This window comes from Astatotilapia calliptera, chromosome 11 (assembly GCF_900246225.1).
Source record: "Astatotilapia calliptera chromosome 11, fAstCal1.2, whole genome shotgun sequence".
Classification (NCBI taxonomy): domain Eukaryota; kingdom Metazoa; phylum Chordata; class Actinopteri; order Cichliformes; family Cichlidae; genus Astatotilapia; species Astatotilapia calliptera.
Window position 1 is genome coordinate 17,196,484 of NC_039312.1, and position 20,339 is coordinate 17,216,822.

Consider the following 20,339-nt stretch of genomic DNA (forward strand, 5'->3'; position numbering starts at 1 on the left):
TATTCAGGGCATAAAGGAAACTTATTCACAGGGAATTAGTTCTTCATCCAGAGTAATGTTGTGTTATTATTGACTAAATTGTAATTTGGCTTGTAACTTTGCTTAGGTGGGAGTTGTTTAAGACTTTTGCTCCATTGTCACAATTCTTTTAAACTGTCAGCTTTTTTGTCATCAAATACTTTATAAAGAAAGTAAATAACACTAAGTGAAAGTCACATCATGTTTCCATGGTGACAAATGACTTCCAGTTCATGGAATTTACCAAACACAATTAAAGAACAGAGATACATGAGGTAGATCTGTCACCTAAACAAGAAATATTGTTGCTCTTTAACAGCAAAGAATAACTTTAACTTACAACATTAAAATAAGTATGGAAATGTGGGTTAAAAGTCAAATTGCACACTTGCAAACATCTATGTGGCAAAGTGGATGAGCAGTTGGACTCTTCAGTTGTCTCATACTGTAAGTATGAATGTTTTACACATTAAGCACATTATTCTCTACATATGTTTATTTGCTCTGATTTGCTATTGCCAAAGTAACATTGCTTTACTTATTATACCTAGGTTTGTTTGTGTAACCATTATGTTGCAGTCAAACTCAAACATTCAGCAGATTAAAGCAAACAGTTAATCACATGTTGCGTTATATTTTATTATGTTGCAGATTTAACTCATTTATATTCTTCCATTGTTTCTTTGTTCTGAGTATCCATGTAGGTCAGGTGTGGGAAAGCTCCCCCCAAATCCCTCCAGCATTTCCTGACTTTTAAAGTGCTGATGATGTCATGTCTGACATCACCAGGTTAATCCAAGAAGAGGGGAGTTTTTTGCACAGGCATGTTTCCTTTTGTTAGTTTATAGGATTATGAAGTGATTTGTCCTAATAGTTTTCTTATATGGAGCATTTAGCTGTGTAAATGAGTTAATCAGGAGAGGAGTGAGCTTCATGTGATTCTCAGCCATTTGTGTTGAGTTGTAGATTTCTCACCTTAAACTAGTGGTACTGGCTACACTAACAGAAGGGGAATTGACAGGTGAGGTGTGTTGCTTATTCCGTGTGCTCTTTGTTTCCTGTTATGAGTTTTGTTTTAAGTTTCACAAATAATGGGGGTGATTGTAAAAAAACTGCTCATCTCTGGGAACCCAAAATGCCTTCTGAGTCTGGTTACCTACCGCCTTCCTTGACACTCTTTCACAAGCAAAATATTTCCCTCAAGAAGAGGAGAAGGAGGAGGTGAAGAACAAAACAAAGCATAAATACCTGACTCTATCAGAATACCAAAAACACAACTGCACGTGAATACAAACGTTATTCCACATCTGCTGAAGGGGTGGATGGACAAATGCTGGCTGGTGAGAACTGTTTTTACAGCTGTTTTGCAACAGAATGTCAAAAAAAACTGAACTGAACTCTTACCTTCAGGCACCAGGACGTCACGTGTTGGTGTTTTGGATGCTAGTTTATCACCTGATGCTAGCTAGTTTGGTTAGCAAGCTAAATTCATAAATTGTATAGACATACATATAGTGTTAAGCAAGAGAGGAATAAAATACTAGAATTTTACTCACCATTGCATAAGCAGAAACTAGCGCTGTGCCATACTACAGCTCATAATATTGGTCACATAATCCATTAAAAATGCTCCAAAAAGCACCACCAGCAGACATAAACAGTGAAGAGTTACGTGAAATGGTGGATGAAGCCTAAAAGATAACCGGTCTGCTTCACCTACCTGTATCAGGACACCTGTCAATCAATCCAGGTGGATGCATTAGCAAAATAATAATAGTAATAATAATAATGAAACCTAGCCATAGGTGCTAAAACCTTTTGTGTGTGTGTGTGTGTGTGTGTTTATTTGTTTATACCAGGGTGTAAGCGATATTTTTAAAGATGTAAATTTGGACATTTTTAAAGTAACGAGCATCATGTGGCACAAGAAGCATTGGGGTAATTTTTTAGCTCTGGAGATTGCCCCTTGGATAATGACCGCTGCTAATAAGTCACCATACTGCCCCTTAATTTCCCCTATGGGTATATATAAATGTCATTTATAAAAAAATTTTTTAAAAAGCCACAACAAACATGCTTGCTGTTGTTGAGGTATTAACCTCTTGTGCTTTGGTGATAAAACTCTTGTTTATGTGTGACATGCTAAGGTGCAATATCAAGTCCACAAGAAAAAGATTTAACCCATCTCTGTAACGCCACAGAAACATCCAAAGTTTGCTAAGTTTAGCTAACACTACTCACTTTAAGTAGGTTAAAGCCTTAGTGGTTTGGAGATAGAGCAGGTCATCCATGCCAAAGTGTCCTTGATACAGACCACAAAAACTGCCCCCAAAGTGTCTGTGGTGTGTATGTGTCTGTGATGGATAAAGAGCTGCACCTATATTGTAAAAGAGCAGTATGCAAATATTACTGTAAAGCTCTATGTATGGTCCATAAAACTGGTTTAACTTAACGATTATAAATTCAGCTCACTTTAGGACATGGAAATGAAATTGTATTGCTGCATTTTGATATTTCTATTTCTCAGTAAAATCCATTGTGGAAGTATTTTAGTAGGCACTGTAGATCATTATTGACTATTCATTTATGTAAACTGTATGCAAATTTGCTTCTGTGTTTGGCTGTTTGTATGCATCCTCTGTAATGGCCAATCTTGCCCTTCATATTTGACGTGAGGTGACTGGTTCAGCCTTGATCTGAGAGCTCTGCCTCTCACTCATGTTGTCAGATGCAACAGAGCATGCACTTCACAAACAACTTGGCCATTGCTTCAATGAAGGTCAAGATTTAAACAGCCCAATAGAATCAGGTTCTCTGTGGGGCATTGTTTAAACAGACTTACGCTCAGATATTAAACGCTAATTGGAGTATGCACTTGCATTTGGCTTTTTGAACTGAATTTATTCATAAACTTTTGTTTGTGATACTCATAGCCCCAGTGTAAAAGCCTGGTGGGTGGTCTACTTTAACGTAACCTTCCTGACTCAAGTGCACTGCACCATAGGCTGTCACCTCAGAGCTTGGCTGAAGGATGGTGAACACCAACTATGACAAACAAGGGGGATTAAAGTGATAATCATTACTCTTCCCGGGAGGAATTAGCTAGTGGGACATCGACATTGAGGAAAAACCACAGGTGAACAAGGTCTCTGGTGCCCCATGTTTTTTTTCCTCTTCCCAATACCCTATCTGCATGGCCGAGGGGGGATTTAATTTGCAGTAATTACTTTATTGACTCATTTTCAGGGCCGTATCACTGCAGTTTCCCATCAATAAAACATATGCCAAGATGAATAATGTGGCCAGGCACAATGGGATGCCTTCTCAAACAAAAAGACCACAGGACTGCTCTCCTGTGGTGCATGTTTTTGTCATGCTCCTTCTGCTCATTTTATTTCCTTCATCACACTCCTCACACATACTCAGCTCTTATTCTTTTCCATCTCTTTTCATGAAATCCCAACATATCCCTTTCATGTTTCCTTTCCAATGCGCCTGCTTCTCCTTTTTTTTTTTTTTTTGTTTAATGTTTCCAGGCACACGGGCCCAGCAGGCCTTTAGGACTGAGCCCAAGAATCTAACTGTGCGGATGGGAGCCACAGCTGTGTTGAGGTGTGAGGTGTTGCGAGCCTCGGGGACTGTGCAGTGGGCCAAAGATGGCTTCCTCCTGGGACCTGAGAGAAGCCTGCCAGGCTTTCCACGCTACAGCATGATTGGAAACCCCAAGAGAGGTAAGCCGGGATACTCACGGAATATGGTCTATGGCCTATTGAGCTTTGATGGACCTATTAAAACTAAATAAACATGTATAATAACAGAACCTCAAGAGATGCCAAAATTAGTAAACCTAAACAACTAAAAAATGAAACCATCAGAGAACTGTGTGTTATTTGCGTAAAGGGCACTTTAACATATGATTTCCCAAAGATAGTAGCACAATTTGAATCCCATGTACTTCTTTGTTTTGTTGTGACTTATAGTTTATATGGTTTAATTATGAAATGCTGCTGTCATGTCAAGATGCCCCCAGCGGTACGACTTCAAGGGGGCTTCTCTAAAAGTAAATGAGATGAGGTTGTTGTTGTTATGGCTTCGATGCTCCAATAAGCATGGCTGTTACAGGAACCTTATGGCTATTATAAAGGGGTATCATTTGGGGTGAGGTGAGGTGATGTGATTGTCAACAGCCTCTCGCACAACCCCCTTATCCTGTCACTCGCACATGAAGATTAAAAAAAAAGAAATTAAAGCAACAGAGTGCCAGATGATCTGTGAAATGTGGCAGAGAATATAGTGTGTTGCAGAATCTGCACCACAGTCTATAAAAAGTAATAGCCAATTAGAAGGCAATCCTGAGTAAGAGAAGAGCATCTGTTCCTGATCAGCCCACAACTAGACAAGCTGCATTTCACTGTTGCACAGTGTGGGAGACCACCAGTGACACATAAACACTAAGGGATACAATGATGCACATTCTCGTGTGCGCCCTTATTCATGGCTTGAGTTTACACAAATACATTCAGAGGAGTAAAATATTTCTCTGTTGATTAACTGTTAGTGAGAAAATTATTCATTACAATAGACACAGGGTTAGAAAATCACCTTTTATATCCACAACAAGGAAAAAAGAAGTACACAATGAATGTAAGGACCACAAACACACACAAGCTGTCAAACACTCATAGGCTCAGTCATAAATAAAATGCCCATCAGTGCAGGTACCCTTTTCCAGGAAATGAAACTGCAGACTGATGTATGCAATCACTTTACACTGCACAGAACTAGCAAAATCATTTAAGATGACACTTGACTGCACTTTATACGCCACCAGTTTTCACTGATTGTCATCAGTGATGTTTATTGATGCTTAAAAAGACTGAAATCACATATTCACGCACAGAAGAGAGGCCGGCGTTGATTTCAGCATGCACTTATAGTAAATTTAGCACCCTTAGTTTCCCCGAGCTGAAGCAGTAATGTAAATGTGTACTGACATGAGCCTAGATCCAGGATTTCAGCCATTTATGTGCACCAACTCTCAGTGTAAAGACAGAACCTTAAAGATAAAACAGCTTTTTTTAAGGCACCAAAGCATTAGGTTTGTCTTTCTCATTTTGTATTCAAAGAATGGCTCACGAGCAACAACACAACTCTAGAAAATAGCATGCAGCCAGCCAATCAGGTAAAATGTTAATAATGAACGTCACATGTAGAGAGAAGTGAATCAGATTTTATCTTATCTAATATCAGCAAGCATCATAAACTGATAAATCATAGTCACACATAGAGATTAATTGAGGCTCTTACTGGGGCTTTTTGAGATATGTTGCTGTTATCTTGTTATACAGTATCAAATCCATCCATCCATCGCTCCCTCCCTCCATCTATCCATTTGTTTTTATCCAACTCAGGGGCACAGAAAGGCTGGAGCTTGCCTCAGCTGTCAAACAGGAAAAAGAGGGGGTACATCCTCGACAGGTCGCCAGTTCATCACAGGGTTTACATCAAGAGACAGACAGCCACACATGCTAATATCGATACCTCAGGCTTATTTAGAATCACCAGCCCCAACCTAACAAGCATTCCTTTGGACTGTGGGAGGATGCCGCAGTACCCGGAGAAAAGCCATCAGGCACAGGGAGAGGATGCAAACTCATAAAAAGGCCTCAGTCAGCCAGCAGGTTCTTGCCAGGAACCTTCTTGATGTCAGGCAACAGTGCCTGACTAAATGATGAAAAAGGTTGTTTACACGAACATCAACAATTTCCCCTACTCTTTCCCTCTCCCTGGGGACTGACCTTTCCCACTTATGTAATAGTATGTGTTTTAAAGTTTCTGGGCTGATGCACAGATTCATATTTGCAGAAGGGAAGGCATTTTCCACTGCAGGCATAATATCTATGTAGATGTACTGTATCCAAAAATTTCAAAGGCCCTAGATGAAATAGATACAGAGTAATGGGCAAATAACCAATTCTCATTGCAGCCTCTGCCAGTCTCTACAACTTGATTGGACTATTTGTGAGTAATTTCAGGAAAGAGGAATATGATTAATAACTCCAATGTCTCTTTCTTTCTGCACTCAATGATAACTTAGATGTGAAAATTGCTTCTGGTTGGTGTTAATTATCTTGCCAGCGTACTTGACACATGTATTTGTAGGCCTGTGTGGTTGTCAGACTAAGATACTATTTTCCACATATTAGTAGGCTGTGAGCCATCAGGAGCTGGAAAACCAACGTTGAACATCATCTAATCCCCACAGGTTATGGCAATGCATCAAACAAATCAAGCCCTGTTGGCATGCCACACTATCAGAAGAGAGATGCAGAGTGAGGGATTCTGCCTGGCATCAATTAATAGACATTTTATTCAGTCTGCGTTGTGAATTTGGGATTGGATTTCATTTACCACACTGGAAATTCATTCTGAAACAAAATGCTGTGAGTATAAACAACCACTAGCATGTCAATGGAAATGCCTGCAGCTGGAGATTCTCACCAAGTGAAATGTTTATATTTTACAGAAATAAGAAAACTGGCTGTTTATAGTCAAATCAAACAGGAATGTCAGCAGTGGAGTATATTATCGTACTGAACTGATGCGCAGGACTGCCATTTAGATTTCTAAGCTGCCGTGGCTCAAGTGGTGGTTTGATCCCTGGACCCTCCACGTACCAGAGGGTCCTTGTGCAAGACAAAACCTCAGATCTACTAGTTACAGCTGCTTTGCATGAGCGTCTGTAATTGGGTAAATGAGAAGATATTGTAAAGCATTTGGTAGAACTAAAATTAGGTGCTCTCTACATTAAACCCATTGTCAGTTTCTCTTTGATAGTTAATTTTGGCATTATGTAAATTTAAAAAAAGGCCTCTAAAAATGCTAAATGCTTGTCAATATATAAATACTATAAATGTTAGGACCTCCTAAGTTATACTCAGTAGAAGGGGACGCATAGGAAAATGAACCCATTCTTTTTGTAATTATCTACATATGTAGCATCTCTCCAACACAGTTCATCTCTCCATCTCTGTTCCAGGCCAGTATCATCTTCAGATTGAAGATGCTCAACTGGAAGATGACACTCAATATGAATGTCAAGTGACCTCATCTGAGTCCAGCAGTGGAATCATTTCCAGGCTGGCCTGGCTCGACGTACGAAGTAAGGGGGGACAAAAAAGGTTGTGGAGTCTAATAATAATCATGTTTTCTTTTTTCTTTTTTTTCCCCGAGTAACAAAATGCATGTTAGAAGGCACAGTGAGCATCCTCAGTACTCCAGTAACATTTGTGACCTCTTGACCAGTAATCAGCATACAAAGAGCTGTTAAATATTCATTTCTATTGATAAAGAGCTTTTATTTGTGTAAGATACGGCAATTGCATTTGAAGGACAGTTTTAAGTTACTTTGCCCTTGGTACGGCGTGTTTACTGTAGCAGTTTTATTCAATAATACACTGATCAACCACAGCATTAAAAGTACCACCAGGTGAAGTGAATCATATTGATCATCTCGTTAAAATTAAATGTTTTGATGGAAAACCTTGGGTCCTCACATTAATGAGACTGTTACTTGGAGATATAACAATTACCCAGCATTGCTGCCAACCAAGAACACAAAGGTAGTCCTGAATGGCCGTAGCCTCCCTCAGCAGAACAGTGTGCACTCCAACACATTGATGAAGAATGGCTCGAGGAACCTGACAAGGGTAATGACCCAGCCTCCAGGGGTTCAGAGCTTTTTTATTAGCACAAGGGGGATCTAGACAATATTAAGAAGGTTGTTTCAGTTTTGTGCTCACAATTCTGCAAACTTTTCAAACAGTATTCAAGTACTATGCCACCTTTACATGTTCCAGAAGGGTCTGTGGCTTTAACTAGCAGCTGGAAAATATAAAGAGCAGCCTGGCTTCTCTAGCAAGCCTCAAGGCGATTCATGTCTCTTCCTTGCGCAGGAATACATTTTAACAGAAGTGATTGAAAAGTTCCTTCTCAGACATGGAATGGAATAGATGTTATTGTGCAACTACATTAGACCACCTGTAGTCACTCTATAACAACCGGTGTTTCTCTCTCCCTAACCCTTTTGCTTGTGGGAGCAAGCCCATATGTGGTAAGGAAAGGACTCTAAAAGAACCTTTCTTCTCCAGGCGCACTTCATTTACTTACATCCCCCTCCCTATTCTCTCCCCCGCACAATTTCACCCTCTCTCTTGGCTCGCAGGCTTTCTCTTTGGTGACCATGGACACTGAGGATGGGGGTTTGGATAGGAGGGGCGGTTGTGGCGATTGTAGAGTCCTCGCTCTCTTCTGGGAAGAGAGCAGGTTTTTCTGACATCAATAGGCTGGCGCGAGAAATGGCGGGTAGTGTTGTACTTGAATGGCAGTATTCTACACTGCTGCAGTTTAATATGCTACGGCAAGCCTACACCTGCAGCCACAGCAGGCTTGACTCCCACATTCATTACCTCTGAGATGCTTCTTGCATGTGTGCCCACTTATACAAAATCAAAACTCTCGCTTTCTGCTTTGTCAAAACAATGAAAATATGTGTTATACCAACCAGTGTGTTGCATCAGGGATGGCTGGTAGTAGTATTAGTACTAGCATTTACCCGTGACAGACTCTTTCATAATGTTTCTGACATGCTCACATACGAGTCCACATGCTGCACATCTCAGCAGGTGCTTTTATTCAGTGTCCTGGGCTCACGTCCCAGCTGTTGACTGTTTAACATGGACATTTGTAGATGAGCTGTCGCAAAGGGCAATCAGTGAAGTGACTGGCTTAAAAAGCTCTCTGCAGCCTTGGTCTTAAAGGGTTATTTGTTCCAGCCCAGCAGTTCAAGTGATTCAAAATACGTGACTAATCTGGGGCTTGATAATGAGCTGATGAATTCAATCTCCCGTTAGTGCTGAACTGGGACTGGAAACTGTGTATCCCCTTTGAAGTGCACCGTCTCTGATGAGTTTCCGATGGACTTCTCTATCACTGAACTACGGCTCCCAAGGCCCCGCACCCCTGGCCAGTCAACCATGGCCATATCCTATCAAGCTCTGCATCAAATCAAAACACTATAAAGTCTTTATGAGGAGATACAGTAGGGGAGAGGGGAGGAATTTGAAAACAAAACAGAGATTGGTGGTTGTATAATTGGATTCTTGGGTCAGGGAGAGTGATATTATGACTGGCTAATTCAAGATGGATCACCACAGGCAGTAAATAGCAGGGATAAAGGCAAAAATGTCAATAAGCCCCATCCATGGGCTTACAAAGAGATGTTTTCAAGACATTTCCATTGGTGCAACCTAACTCCTGTGTGTTTTTTGCTTCCCTGCGGAGCTTAGATAGGGGATTACTGCAACAGGCAGATCAAGTGGCAGTGAGTAATCCATGACAATAACAACCTCTACCCTCTCTGCTAAAGCCCCCTCCTCTACTAAAACTTACCCCGCACTGTGCCCGTCACATACCTGACACATCCTGTGTCTCGGTTTATACCATTAGCCTTAGCATTTAATCCTATTAATGAACAACTCTCTCCCTCACCACAGTGCACGCCTGTACAGATGCCTCCTGCAAATGTTCAAAACTGTTTTTGATGTGTTCTGGTTTTAGACTGTTACTCATTCATTTGGCATAGTGTGTCACCGAGATATTTATTTGTGTGTGTGTGTGTGTGTGTGTGTGTGTGTGTGTGTGTGTGTGTGTGTGTGTGTGTGTGTGTGTGTGTGTGTGTGTGTGTGTGTGTGTGTGTGTGTGTGTGTGTGTGTGTGTGTGTGTACGTGCCCATGTGTGTAAGCTTATTATCAGTGTTGGTTGGAGGTTAGAGGACATTTTAGGAACCAGGGCTATAGCGAGGTTTTTTTCGGGAGCTAATGAGTTTAGCACTTGAAGAGTATATAATGAGCCTTCATTTTATGATTCCCTGTTATGAATAATGGAACAACTTATAAATGGGGGCACAAGCAAAGTAGAACATGGTGACTTTATTCATCTTTGTTCATGAAAAGTTCTGACAGTTGCCCAAGATATAACCTCATCAGAGGATGGGGTGTTATACACTGGTGCCATGCTTTAATTCTGACAGCGCCACTTTAATGTTACAGTAGGTTCTTTCTGAAAAGGGGAAGTTCTGCTTAATAGCAACATGAGCGGTTCCTTGTTAATTTATTTAGAATCCATCACAAAGGTGCATTTACAATTGAGCCTAAATCTGTTTTTAATGTTGCGCGTGTGTGATGCACTTGCTGTAAATGGGAGTTTGGGAGATGGATGCTGACAGATGCAGTTATGACATGTTTTGGCTGGAGCAGCGCTCGTGCAGATGAGAGGTGATGGAGGTAGAGCTTTTTGTCCTAAACACCTGTTCCACTTCTCCCTCTGAATGCAGACAGAAAATGGAAAGCTGTTTCAGTGGTTTGCAACATCAGGGATTACATGTCAAATAAATACCATGTTCATATTGTGCATGAATAGCCAAATGTATGTGTTTCTCTGCACATATAATACTGTGTACATCGTAATTTCTTTATATTTTGCTGGAAAATGGAAACTATATAACATAGATGAAGCATAATGCCTACACGAATAGTTCTCCGACCTTCTTTAAGGGCATTCAAAGCTCTTCTTTGGGTGTTGACTGCCTTTTTCTTTCTGATCTTTGTCAACATGATCCCACACGGCTTCAATAATGTTGAGGTCCCTCCTCTGGGGAGGCCAATCCATGAATAACAGTGTTTAATTATATGTTTTTCTATCTAGTGAAAGTGTTTAGGATCAATATGGGCTGAAAAATGAAACTGCTGTCAATCAGATGCTTTCCATTGTATTGTATGGTGGATCAAAATTTAATGGTACATTTCTGTGTTCATTAAACTAAATGGAAACAAATTATGTGTTTTTGTGACAGGCTGCTAGTATCAAATACCTAAAGATGCAAAGTTGTCTGTTATATGTAAAAGCAACACTTGTTAATTACTTCAGTTAGGTGCCTTTTGAATAATTCACTGGTCAGTGTTAAGTAGCTTCCTCTGAAAATGGTCAGGTACAAGTGACTGAACTGAAAATGAGTTTAAAAATAGCTAGTGTCCAAAGAAAACCTTTGAAAGCCATTCAGAAATCCTGGAGAACTATTGCTCAAGAAAAAAAGCAAATTGAAAGCAAAATAAAGAGAAATGAGGGGGTGGCTCAAGACTTTTGCACAGTACAATATAGAAGGGAAAAAAAAACATTCTTGCACACATACTGTGAAAATATGGTGTTCGACAAGCTTTATCATCCAAAGATGAAACTGATGAGTTGTGTCTTTCTGGTGTTAAGAAGTCAGAGCTCCATTATTATCTATCCTATTCAGCATAAGCTTTTTAGAGACTTTCTATCCTCTGGGCCTTTTCCAATATCTTTCGGAGAATCAGGTTAGTATCACATGTTAGACCATGCAGACACTGGTGCCTGTTTTTAGAGTGAAATGAGATGAATGTAGCTTGTCTGCACATTCACTCGCCTGTGTCGGAGTGTTTGTGCGTGCAAATCTGCATTCACTGTAGACTTGAGTTTATCTTTGGGTGCTTGTGTGCAATGGAGAAAAGAGAGCATGTGCATCTGTATGTGAATGAGAAAGAAGGATAGGTGCAAAGAGCTGCTTATGCATATTGATGTGTGTCTGCTAATCTGGTTCTTATCTGCTTTATCCATCCATCCGTCCGTATTTGTCTAATAAATCGAATATTTCAGCTCAGCGTTTCACATCTGAACTGCAGGATCAAGTCCTTGCCTATCTGTGTTCATATATGTACCTTAACAAGAGAAACAGAAGCAGAAAAGCAGACGGAAAGAGGAAGGATTTAAAAAATCCCACTTAGAAGTATACAAAGAAAGGGCAGAAAGAGTTAATTAAGAAAACAGCATGGTTGCTGTCTGCTCTTTGCTCTGAGTGCGTGTCTAGTAATTGAGCCGGATGTGTGTTTTATTGTTGTCCACATGTTCTATCGCAATTGTACAAATGTGCATTGGTGCAGGTTTAGCTTGACTGGGCTTATTCCCTCACATGGCTTTTCTGAGGGGATGTGATGGATGGCGGCTGTAAGTCCCAGTCCAAGCTGGAACACACCTTCCTCTGCGCTTCTGCAGTTTAACTGCAGTGGTCAAGAAAGATAGTGTGGGTGGAGGGAGGTGGGCTCGGGCTGCTAGAGGGGGATGATGGAGTGAACGAAAGATAAGAGGAACAGGCCAGCATGAGCGAGCGAGGAAAAAATTAGATACCTGCCTGCCTCATTTGTGAACATATCATTATTCTTATTTTAGGATTTGTTAGGCTGCCAGACACCCTTCGAGCACAACAAGTGATGCGCCTGTGTGAATTGTGTGGGCCTGAGTAGATTGAGAGTACAGGGGCTGTCAATAGATGCATGGCCCAGTCATCTTCTCTGGGAAGAGGGAGGGGAAAACAAACAAATGCATCTCATTATTGCTGTGCGCGCCTCTGCAGTGCTCTGGGTAACCCATCACAGTCCACACAGATTCAATTGCTTCTTTTAAATCAGTTTGAAGCTGCAGCCACATCTCATCTGTCTCAATAGCAGACTAGAGCGAAGAGGTGACTCTGCACACAGCAACAGCTCCTCCTAGTGGCCACGAGTCAACTGGACGTAGAGGTAGATGTTGAATGGCTGGCTGGTTTGGTTGCTTGTGGTCCAGCTGTTGAGCCATACATTGGCAGCGGGGTTTATCTCCGGACTGAGCGGCAGCTATCTCCCTGCTCCGCCTAATCCTCCACAGCCCGTCTTATAGTCACATTTCATTCTTGCAGTATCTCTTTTCTCCTCTGCCAGTCTTTCATCTCCCTTTACACGCACACATCTCCTTCCTGTACTTACCAACTCTCTATTCTGTCTGTTAACTCAGGCAGCCTTTGCACTTGATCTCTGATGAAAGAAAACAACCTTCACAGTAACCATAGTTTCTAATTCTACAAGCTCACCCACACACTAAAAGCCAGCACAATACATGGCCAGTTATCTGTAGGCTAGTGCGTGCTTAATTTAACTGATGCTCTTGGTAAGGAGGGGCTAACAGATCTGCAAAGAATCTCTTTCATAATTAGTTGGTGACAGATTTCTCAATTTACTGCCCAAATTTTTTTCGGTCCCTTGTGTTAAAAGCTATGTGTTTTTTCCCTTTTCTTTTCCTGGAATCTCTATTTATGGTCAGATAAAAGGATTGTAGAGAACAGTGGAGAAGTGAAGACTGCTTTGATCAGTCCAGAAAGCACATATTTAGCTTGGGGGTGATCTGAGTAGAGAAGTGTTTGGTGTTTGCTATGATAGATTAGCACTGGATTGGTTTCATCACCGTTTCATCTTTATATTCTCTTCTTGTCCACAATTTGTATTGAAACGCAACCAAACATCAAACCTAAATCATTCAAAAACTGACAGTGTGACACTCCAGTCAGTCCCAGATATTACAATCCTATTATCATATCACTGCATAAAGCTTAGAGCAATGGCTAGAAATCAGTGTAATCTATAGTTTTTTAGGTGCTGATGTTAAGTTGGAAACTTGAGCTGTTTTCTCTCTTTCAGTCCCTCCGTCCAAGCCGTACTTTGACATGGACATGTCAACACCTTGGGAAGCCGGGAAGAAGTACACCGTCACCTGCGTTGCCCCTGATGCAAAGCCTTTGGCAGAAATCACACTTTATAAAGGTGAGTCATGCTTTGTGCTCCATTAGATTTTTATCTTGATGGTCAGGCTGACAAGCTGGAAGGAAGGGCCAGCCGCCTTTTTGATATTCTACAGTCTGCCATGCGTATAGGCCTCAACCTGAATATTTTAACAAGAAAACACAGAATAAAATTCGAGTCCACTAAAGGCTTCTTGTTTCTTAGTTTTGTTTTGGTTTTTTTAAATTGCAGAGTTGAAAGGAGGAGACTCTGTGTGGGAGGAAATAGCCTGAACATTTGAATTTCCAGATGTTTGTTTCACAGTTTCATGTAGAGTCAATTTATTGCAGGTTCCTTGTTGTTTACAAAAGCATCTACAATATTGCCATCGCTTTGTTTTTACCTCTTCTTCTTCTGTCACACCTATTACGCTGTATCGTGCTGAAACCGAGCGAGAGATGTTCCCTTTGTTCCAGCGGTGTGAATTTGTCTGCGGGGTTGTGCTGTAGGTCTAACATATAATTTCATAGTTTCATATTTTTAGACCACGTACGCATGATTTCTGCACGACAGTCGCGCACACATATGCACCATAGTCCAGTATTTGCAATTCTGCATGAGAATAACACTGGTGTTTGTGTTTCGCATGAACAAATTTACACACAGTATTCTTCTTTTTTTTGTGCGCCTTCCCCCCATTGTGTCTTTTAGATGGAGTTGAGCTGACAGGTGCAGAGTCTTTCTCCACGTCTGGCTCAAAGGATAAGCTTCTGAACGCGCATGCTGAAGTAACGTATGTGTTCAGCTGCCTGCCAGACTCATTCTCCTCACCAACCTGCTCAATCTCCCCAAGTCTGTCTATGTTTCTTGTTTCCCTTGTTTTCACCGTGCTCTTATTCTCACCTTCTGTCTTAGTGAGTACAATGAATTTCTGCACACACACAAACTGCTTCTTGGCACTGTGGAGTTGAATTAGCTTCTGTCAAATGCACAAAATTACATTCCAGCAGCGAGACAAATCCAATCCTTGCTGGTTCGCCTGGTGCCCATACATTAAGCGGGGCCATAGATTACTTTAATCCTGCATATCTCCTCTATGTCAAAGATAATAACCTCTTGTCATATCTTCAGATAACATTGGTACTGAGGAGCTGCGATGTTGTTTAACTCTCAAGCAGAGAAGCCGAGGTCTTAAGCAATATTGATGCTTCTTCCACATATTCACGCTGAGCATACACAGCAGTGGGCGATATGTGATGGTTACAGTTGTCACTGAACTGTAGTTTGATATAGAAGATGTAAACAGAGAGAGTAAACTAGACTCAGAATAAATTCACTGTTTCTAAGTACATTGCAAAGTGCCTTGCTTTTATTCCCATGGCTCCTGACAACACACACAGCGTAAAACAGAGTTGGGGTACTTACATATTAGCTAAAACCATCTGTTTTTTTGTTTTATTTAACACTTCTAATATTCCACTACATTTATCATTTAACCAGTTACAGATACTGGTTATCTTATTTTGCAAATAACTGTTAAAATTATCCTTTTTTTCCACAAAACTCGAAGACTAGAGAAAAATAACAACACATTTCTGCCAGAACTCTGTGTTTTTCCTACCCCATTATTCACCTCGTGACTTCTAAGATTTATGCTTTTACTGGTGTTCACAGTACACTCACAGACAAAGACAGGCACTTTATCATTGCAACTATTAAAATCAAATTATACGGAAAGAAAAAAGAAAGCTAAACCAGCTGCTCAGTGAGCAATTTGTACGCGTATGTAACAGATTTGTCACTCGGTGAAAAAATCTTTGCAAAAGTGTTTTCTACTTTGATTCTCTTCTGAAATTGTGTGAGTTTGTGAAGAGAATTGTGCCTCGCTAAAATGTGTCATTAGTGAGGGTTGTAAAGTCTTCAACTTATGCTAAAGGATAGAGAGGATACTGAGCTTTACTCACCAGAAATTATGAGACAGGTACTGCTGAATTAGATTAGATTAGATTAGATTAGATAGAACTTTATTAATCCCTCGGGTGGGTTCCTCTGGGAAATTCGATTTCCAAAAAAGCACAGCACCGACAGAAGTTACAGAGTTACAGAATAATAGGAATAAAAATAAAAATTAAAGGTGAGAAGGGAGGTTTTATATTGCTGTGTTCGTGTTTCTGCCTACATCATTATCATCAGTGTTTGCCCTGCAAACATCATTGCAAGTCAGCAATCATTCTGAGATATCGTAGATTGCAACGAGTGTAAATATACCTCAAAATTAAGCGGGAGAAGTTGCGAAACAATATTGATGCATTGATGTAAATAGCAAATTAGTTTATGCTTTTATTTACACCCATCTTTGTTGGGTGTAATGGGTTGGATCCATTTTTCCCCTCATAACTTTGTGGTACAGATGCCACAAGGTGCTAGAAACCTTCCTCTGAGATTTTGGTCCATAGTGGCGTGATAGCATCACAGTTGCTGCAGATTTGTTGTCTGATCTGGATGTTCCACATATGCCAAAGGTGCTCCATCTGATTGAAATCTGATGACTGTGGAGGCCATTTGAGTGCACTGAACTCACTGTCCAATGCTCAAGAATCCAATTTAAGATTATTTGAGAATATCCTGCTGGTAGCAGCCATCAGAAGATGGGTACACTGTGGTCATAAAAGGATGGACATGCAACAAAACTGAGAAAGGCGATGTTGTTTAAACAATGTTTAGTTGGTATTAAAGAATCCAAATTCTGCCAAGAAAATATCCCCGCCTGAGCTGTTGCTACAAGGCAGCATGGATTCATGCTTTTATGCTTTTTCCACAAAATTCTGGCCCTAACATCTGAGTGTCACAGCAGAAATTGAGACTCATCAGATCTAAATTCTCTCTTTTGCAATTCTGTTGAGCCTTTGTGAAGTGTTGCATGTTAAGAGATGCTCTTCCGCATTGCTTGGTTGTAACAATGGATTTTTTTGAGCTACTGTTGCCTTCCTAGCAGCTTGAAGCAGTCTGGCCATTCTCTGACCTCTGACATCAACAAGACATTTTCACTCAGAGAATTGCCGCCTCGCTGGATATTGTCTCGTTTTTGGACATTCTCTGGAAACCCTAGAGATGGCTGTGTGGGGAAAATCCCAGCAGATAAGCAGTTTCTGAAATACTCAAACCAGCCCATCTGGCACCAACAAACATGCCACATTCACTTAAATGAACTTTCATCCCCATTCTGATGCTTGTTTTGAACTTCAGCATTTCATCTGGGCCATGGCTACATGACTAAATGCAATGAGTTGCTGCCATGTGATTGGCTGGTTAGACATTTGCATTAGCAAGCAGCTGCACAGCTGTACCTAAAAAAAAAAAGTGACCTGTGAGTGTATATTGAACTATATTTACCTTCAGTGCTGTTTGTCATTTCCACCTTCCCTAAAACCTGGTCTCCTGACTCTGAGTCAGATACACGTCATGTGTCTAACTCATTCCTCATGGATAAATATATTACATGATACTTGTCACTTTGTTTATCTCACCAGACTTCCTAAAGCCTAAAAACATCCCCAAATCCGTGCAACCCTTGAAAAGGCATTTGATTGTGACCTTACACTGGACTGTATTTACATCGATGTGTCAATTTTTTTTTTTATGAAACGCATTTGAATATCTTTTGGGATGATGGGATTTTTTTTTACAGCTTTATATCTTTCAGTAATAGTTTGTTATTGTCATTTCTTCTGTCCTTCTGTTACCTCTTAAAGGGTCACTGCTCTGAGTTCTGACAATGGGAGGGAGTTGGCCTGTCACGCCATGAACCCCACCCTCCTCAAGCCTGTGGAGACCACAATGGCTATGAATGTGTACTGTGAGTGTCTCAACCTGTCTTTAAACTGATGGCCAACACCCTAATTTTATATAAAACACACACACACACTCTACCACACAGGAACAGAACCCGAGGGGGGCCCTTGGGTATCCGGCATTGTGCACTCAGTCTGTGTTAGTGGCGCAAGGAAAAACATTTAAGCTGAAGGCAAAGTCACACCTACTTCAAAACAACATTCAGCTGGGGCAAACTTGTGAACATCCAACTCTCAAGGCAGCCTGTGCTGGACAGAGGGAAGAGGTTGATGTGACCAAAGCAGTAAGCAGTTGTTTTCTACAGTTTTGGCTGTGGCTAATAAAGCAGCCTGCAATTAAATTTCTGTGGGTTTGGATGTGTTTAGTAATCTGGAATTATTTACACGCTTGGTTATTGCCCCAGCGTTAACCAAGGCACATAAACTAATTATTAGATGAATTACACGAGCAAGAATTGTGCTAGAGAATTTTTTTTTAACAATAATATATTTCTAATATGGAAAGCTCAGGACACCACATTTAATAATAATAAATCTTACAAAACTAGCCCAGCAACTTTTGTGCTCATCAGCTCAAATTAAATTTAGAATCCACCGAGGAAGGAAACTAAGCCAGTTTCTGTTGCCTTTTCTTTCATGTTTTTATAAAAACCACGCAACATAATATAATAAATCCATTGCTGCACATGAAGGTTAGCTGACACGCGGGATGTCTTTGCCATTGCGTTTGGCAAAGAAACAATGAAAGCTGTTGTTGCTGAATAAACAACCAGTGCTCTACTGCCGCTGTTGTTTACTACAGTGTGGGTTTGGTGTTTTCTACCCTGTTGATCAGCTGAAGTAATGGATTGTTGAGGCCTTAGAGTGTACCCACCTGCTTGTCCCGGGACTAAATCATGCTGTTGATTAAAGTGGAGGAGGGCTGCTGATACTTTCAGCAGTGAGTGTTCCCTCCTGCTCAGCTGCGGTATTATCCACAGGCTGACTACACACCTTAATGCTGTCCCTATGCTTTCCTTCTGCTCGTCAAATACATTTCATTGCGATGTTGACCCTGTGCTAACTTGCATATGACAAATAAAACTGAAAACTGAAACACACGAGACACAATAGTTGCTGTTTTATCATTCACCAGTAACTGCGAGTGCTCCTCCCTTCCTCCCTGTCTCTCTTCTCTGCATTAAGCAGTATGGGCTCTCTGCTAAAGTGCTAGTGTTGCAGAACTTGGGACCACCGCCGCAGTCTTACTCAGTATGCTAGCCCATCAAAGCCAGCGCGGTGGCCATTTTCAGCCAGCTAGATTGTTAGCAAGGTGGCAATTTGTCATGCTGGCCCAGGGTCTGCAGTCTGCTCTCTGAAACTGATTGCAGCAATAACAAAGGCCCATCCTCTTCTAATTTATTTTACTGCATATATTTTATTCGAGGAGGCTGTAATTTATTCATATTTCACGTTGCCTTATTACTGTTTGAACATCTGTTATTTTGCTTTATGGACTGGATCCAGCTCACTGCTCCCTTAATACTTAATGCTTTCATCAGATCCGGACCTCTTATCCCACAGTCATGCTGAATGACCAATTTATTGGCCCCGTCTCAACAAATAGGGATGCTTCCTGTTCAATTGCCAAGAGTCTCCTCATCGCACTGCAGTTTCTTTTTTTTTTCTTCTCTTTTTCTTTTTTTTTTAATACTGTCCTATTGGCCACACCATGGTTCTGTTTCTCTGAGTTACTACACCTCTTTTCTTCTCTCACCTCTTCCTCTTTTTCTCGTGCTCATCCTCTGTGCCATTTCTTCTTGTCACCCCCCACCCCCATCCCCCTTTCTTGACAGTCGCACCTCAGCCTCCAGTTATTCTGGGTCTGGAGAGGAACGAAGTCAAAGCAGAGAGAACGCTTGTGTTGGAGTGTGTGTCATATGGTGGAAACCCCCTTGCCACTCTCCACTGGACCAAGGTAAATCTCCTGCGCCATCTGTTAAGGAAGCTTTGTAACACACTGTCACGCTGGCAAAATGAGCCATTCCTGTTAAAAAACTCGCAGCATAAGTATCCCATTCTTTGTAGCTTCTGTTCTTCGCTGCCTGCGCCATATGGGAGCTTGCAACTACTCAAACATTCTGTTGCCTTTTTGAGTTTCATGTGTTCATCCGTCTGTCAGAACGGAGAAGTTCTGTCTATGACTTGGGAGGAGGACGTTGTTGCTCAGAAGTCCAGCAGCATACTCAAACTGAAGATCACCCCCGCTGACAACCAGGCAGAGCTGTGCTGTGAAAGCTCCAATCTGGTGTCCCGATCTCCTCTTTCTGTCAGCCGCAAAATAACAGTTCTCTGTGAGTGAAAATAACTTTTAATACACTGCGCAGTGCTGGAACACACATGCACACTCTGGTAAAAAACAAAGCCCAGACAGGACTGAGTGATTGCAGGTTATTAATAATATGGACGCATTGCAGAGGAGTATAATACATCTTTCCTCCAAGCCCAATCTTTTTGCTGTCCCAGTAAATATTGTAAAGTTAATATCATTAATGAAACTAATGGTTTCTATGGCTGCAGCCCATAATTCCAATTGCCTCCAGATTAGTACCACTGTATGCTCTTTCGTAGCTGTTACATAAATTTAGCTGAATTGCTTCAACGCGCAGTCCTGAGGCACTAACGGCGACACTTTGAAACAGTAACGCCCATAGTTAAGAGATTATACTTTTCTCTCTGAATATAAAATGTTTGTTTCAGCAACAATAGAACAAATACGAAATTAATATTTATCAGCCTTGGTGCATTGAGTCTAACAATAGCC

General features: G+C 41.0%; 1 protein-coding gene across 8 annotated transcripts in view; it reads left to right on the top strand.

Moving 5' to 3' along the window:
* The first annotated feature begins 781 nt into the window (after window positions 1–781).
* nphs1 (NPHS1 adhesion molecule, nephrin) overlaps window positions 782–20,339 on the top strand; it is a 38,641-nt gene continuing 19,083 nt past the window's right edge. For 3 of the 8 annotated variants that reach the window (XM_026185441.1, XM_026185442.1, XM_026185447.1), the window contains exons 1-8: window positions 1,051–1,358; window positions 3,555–3,749; window positions 7,058–7,180; window positions 13,605–13,727; window positions 14,397–14,478; window positions 17,438–17,541; window positions 19,372–19,493; window positions 19,698–19,869. In XM_026185441.1, coding sequence (XP_026041226.1) covers window positions 1,349–1,358; window positions 3,555–3,749; window positions 7,058–7,180; window positions 13,605–13,727; window positions 14,397–14,478; window positions 17,438–17,541; window positions 19,372–19,493; window positions 19,698–19,869 — 931 coding nt within the window. In that variant the 5' untranslated portion in view covers window positions 1,051–1,348. The other 5 variants (XM_026185445.1, XM_026185443.1, XM_026185448.1 and 2 more) reach the window with 5 other exon arrangements.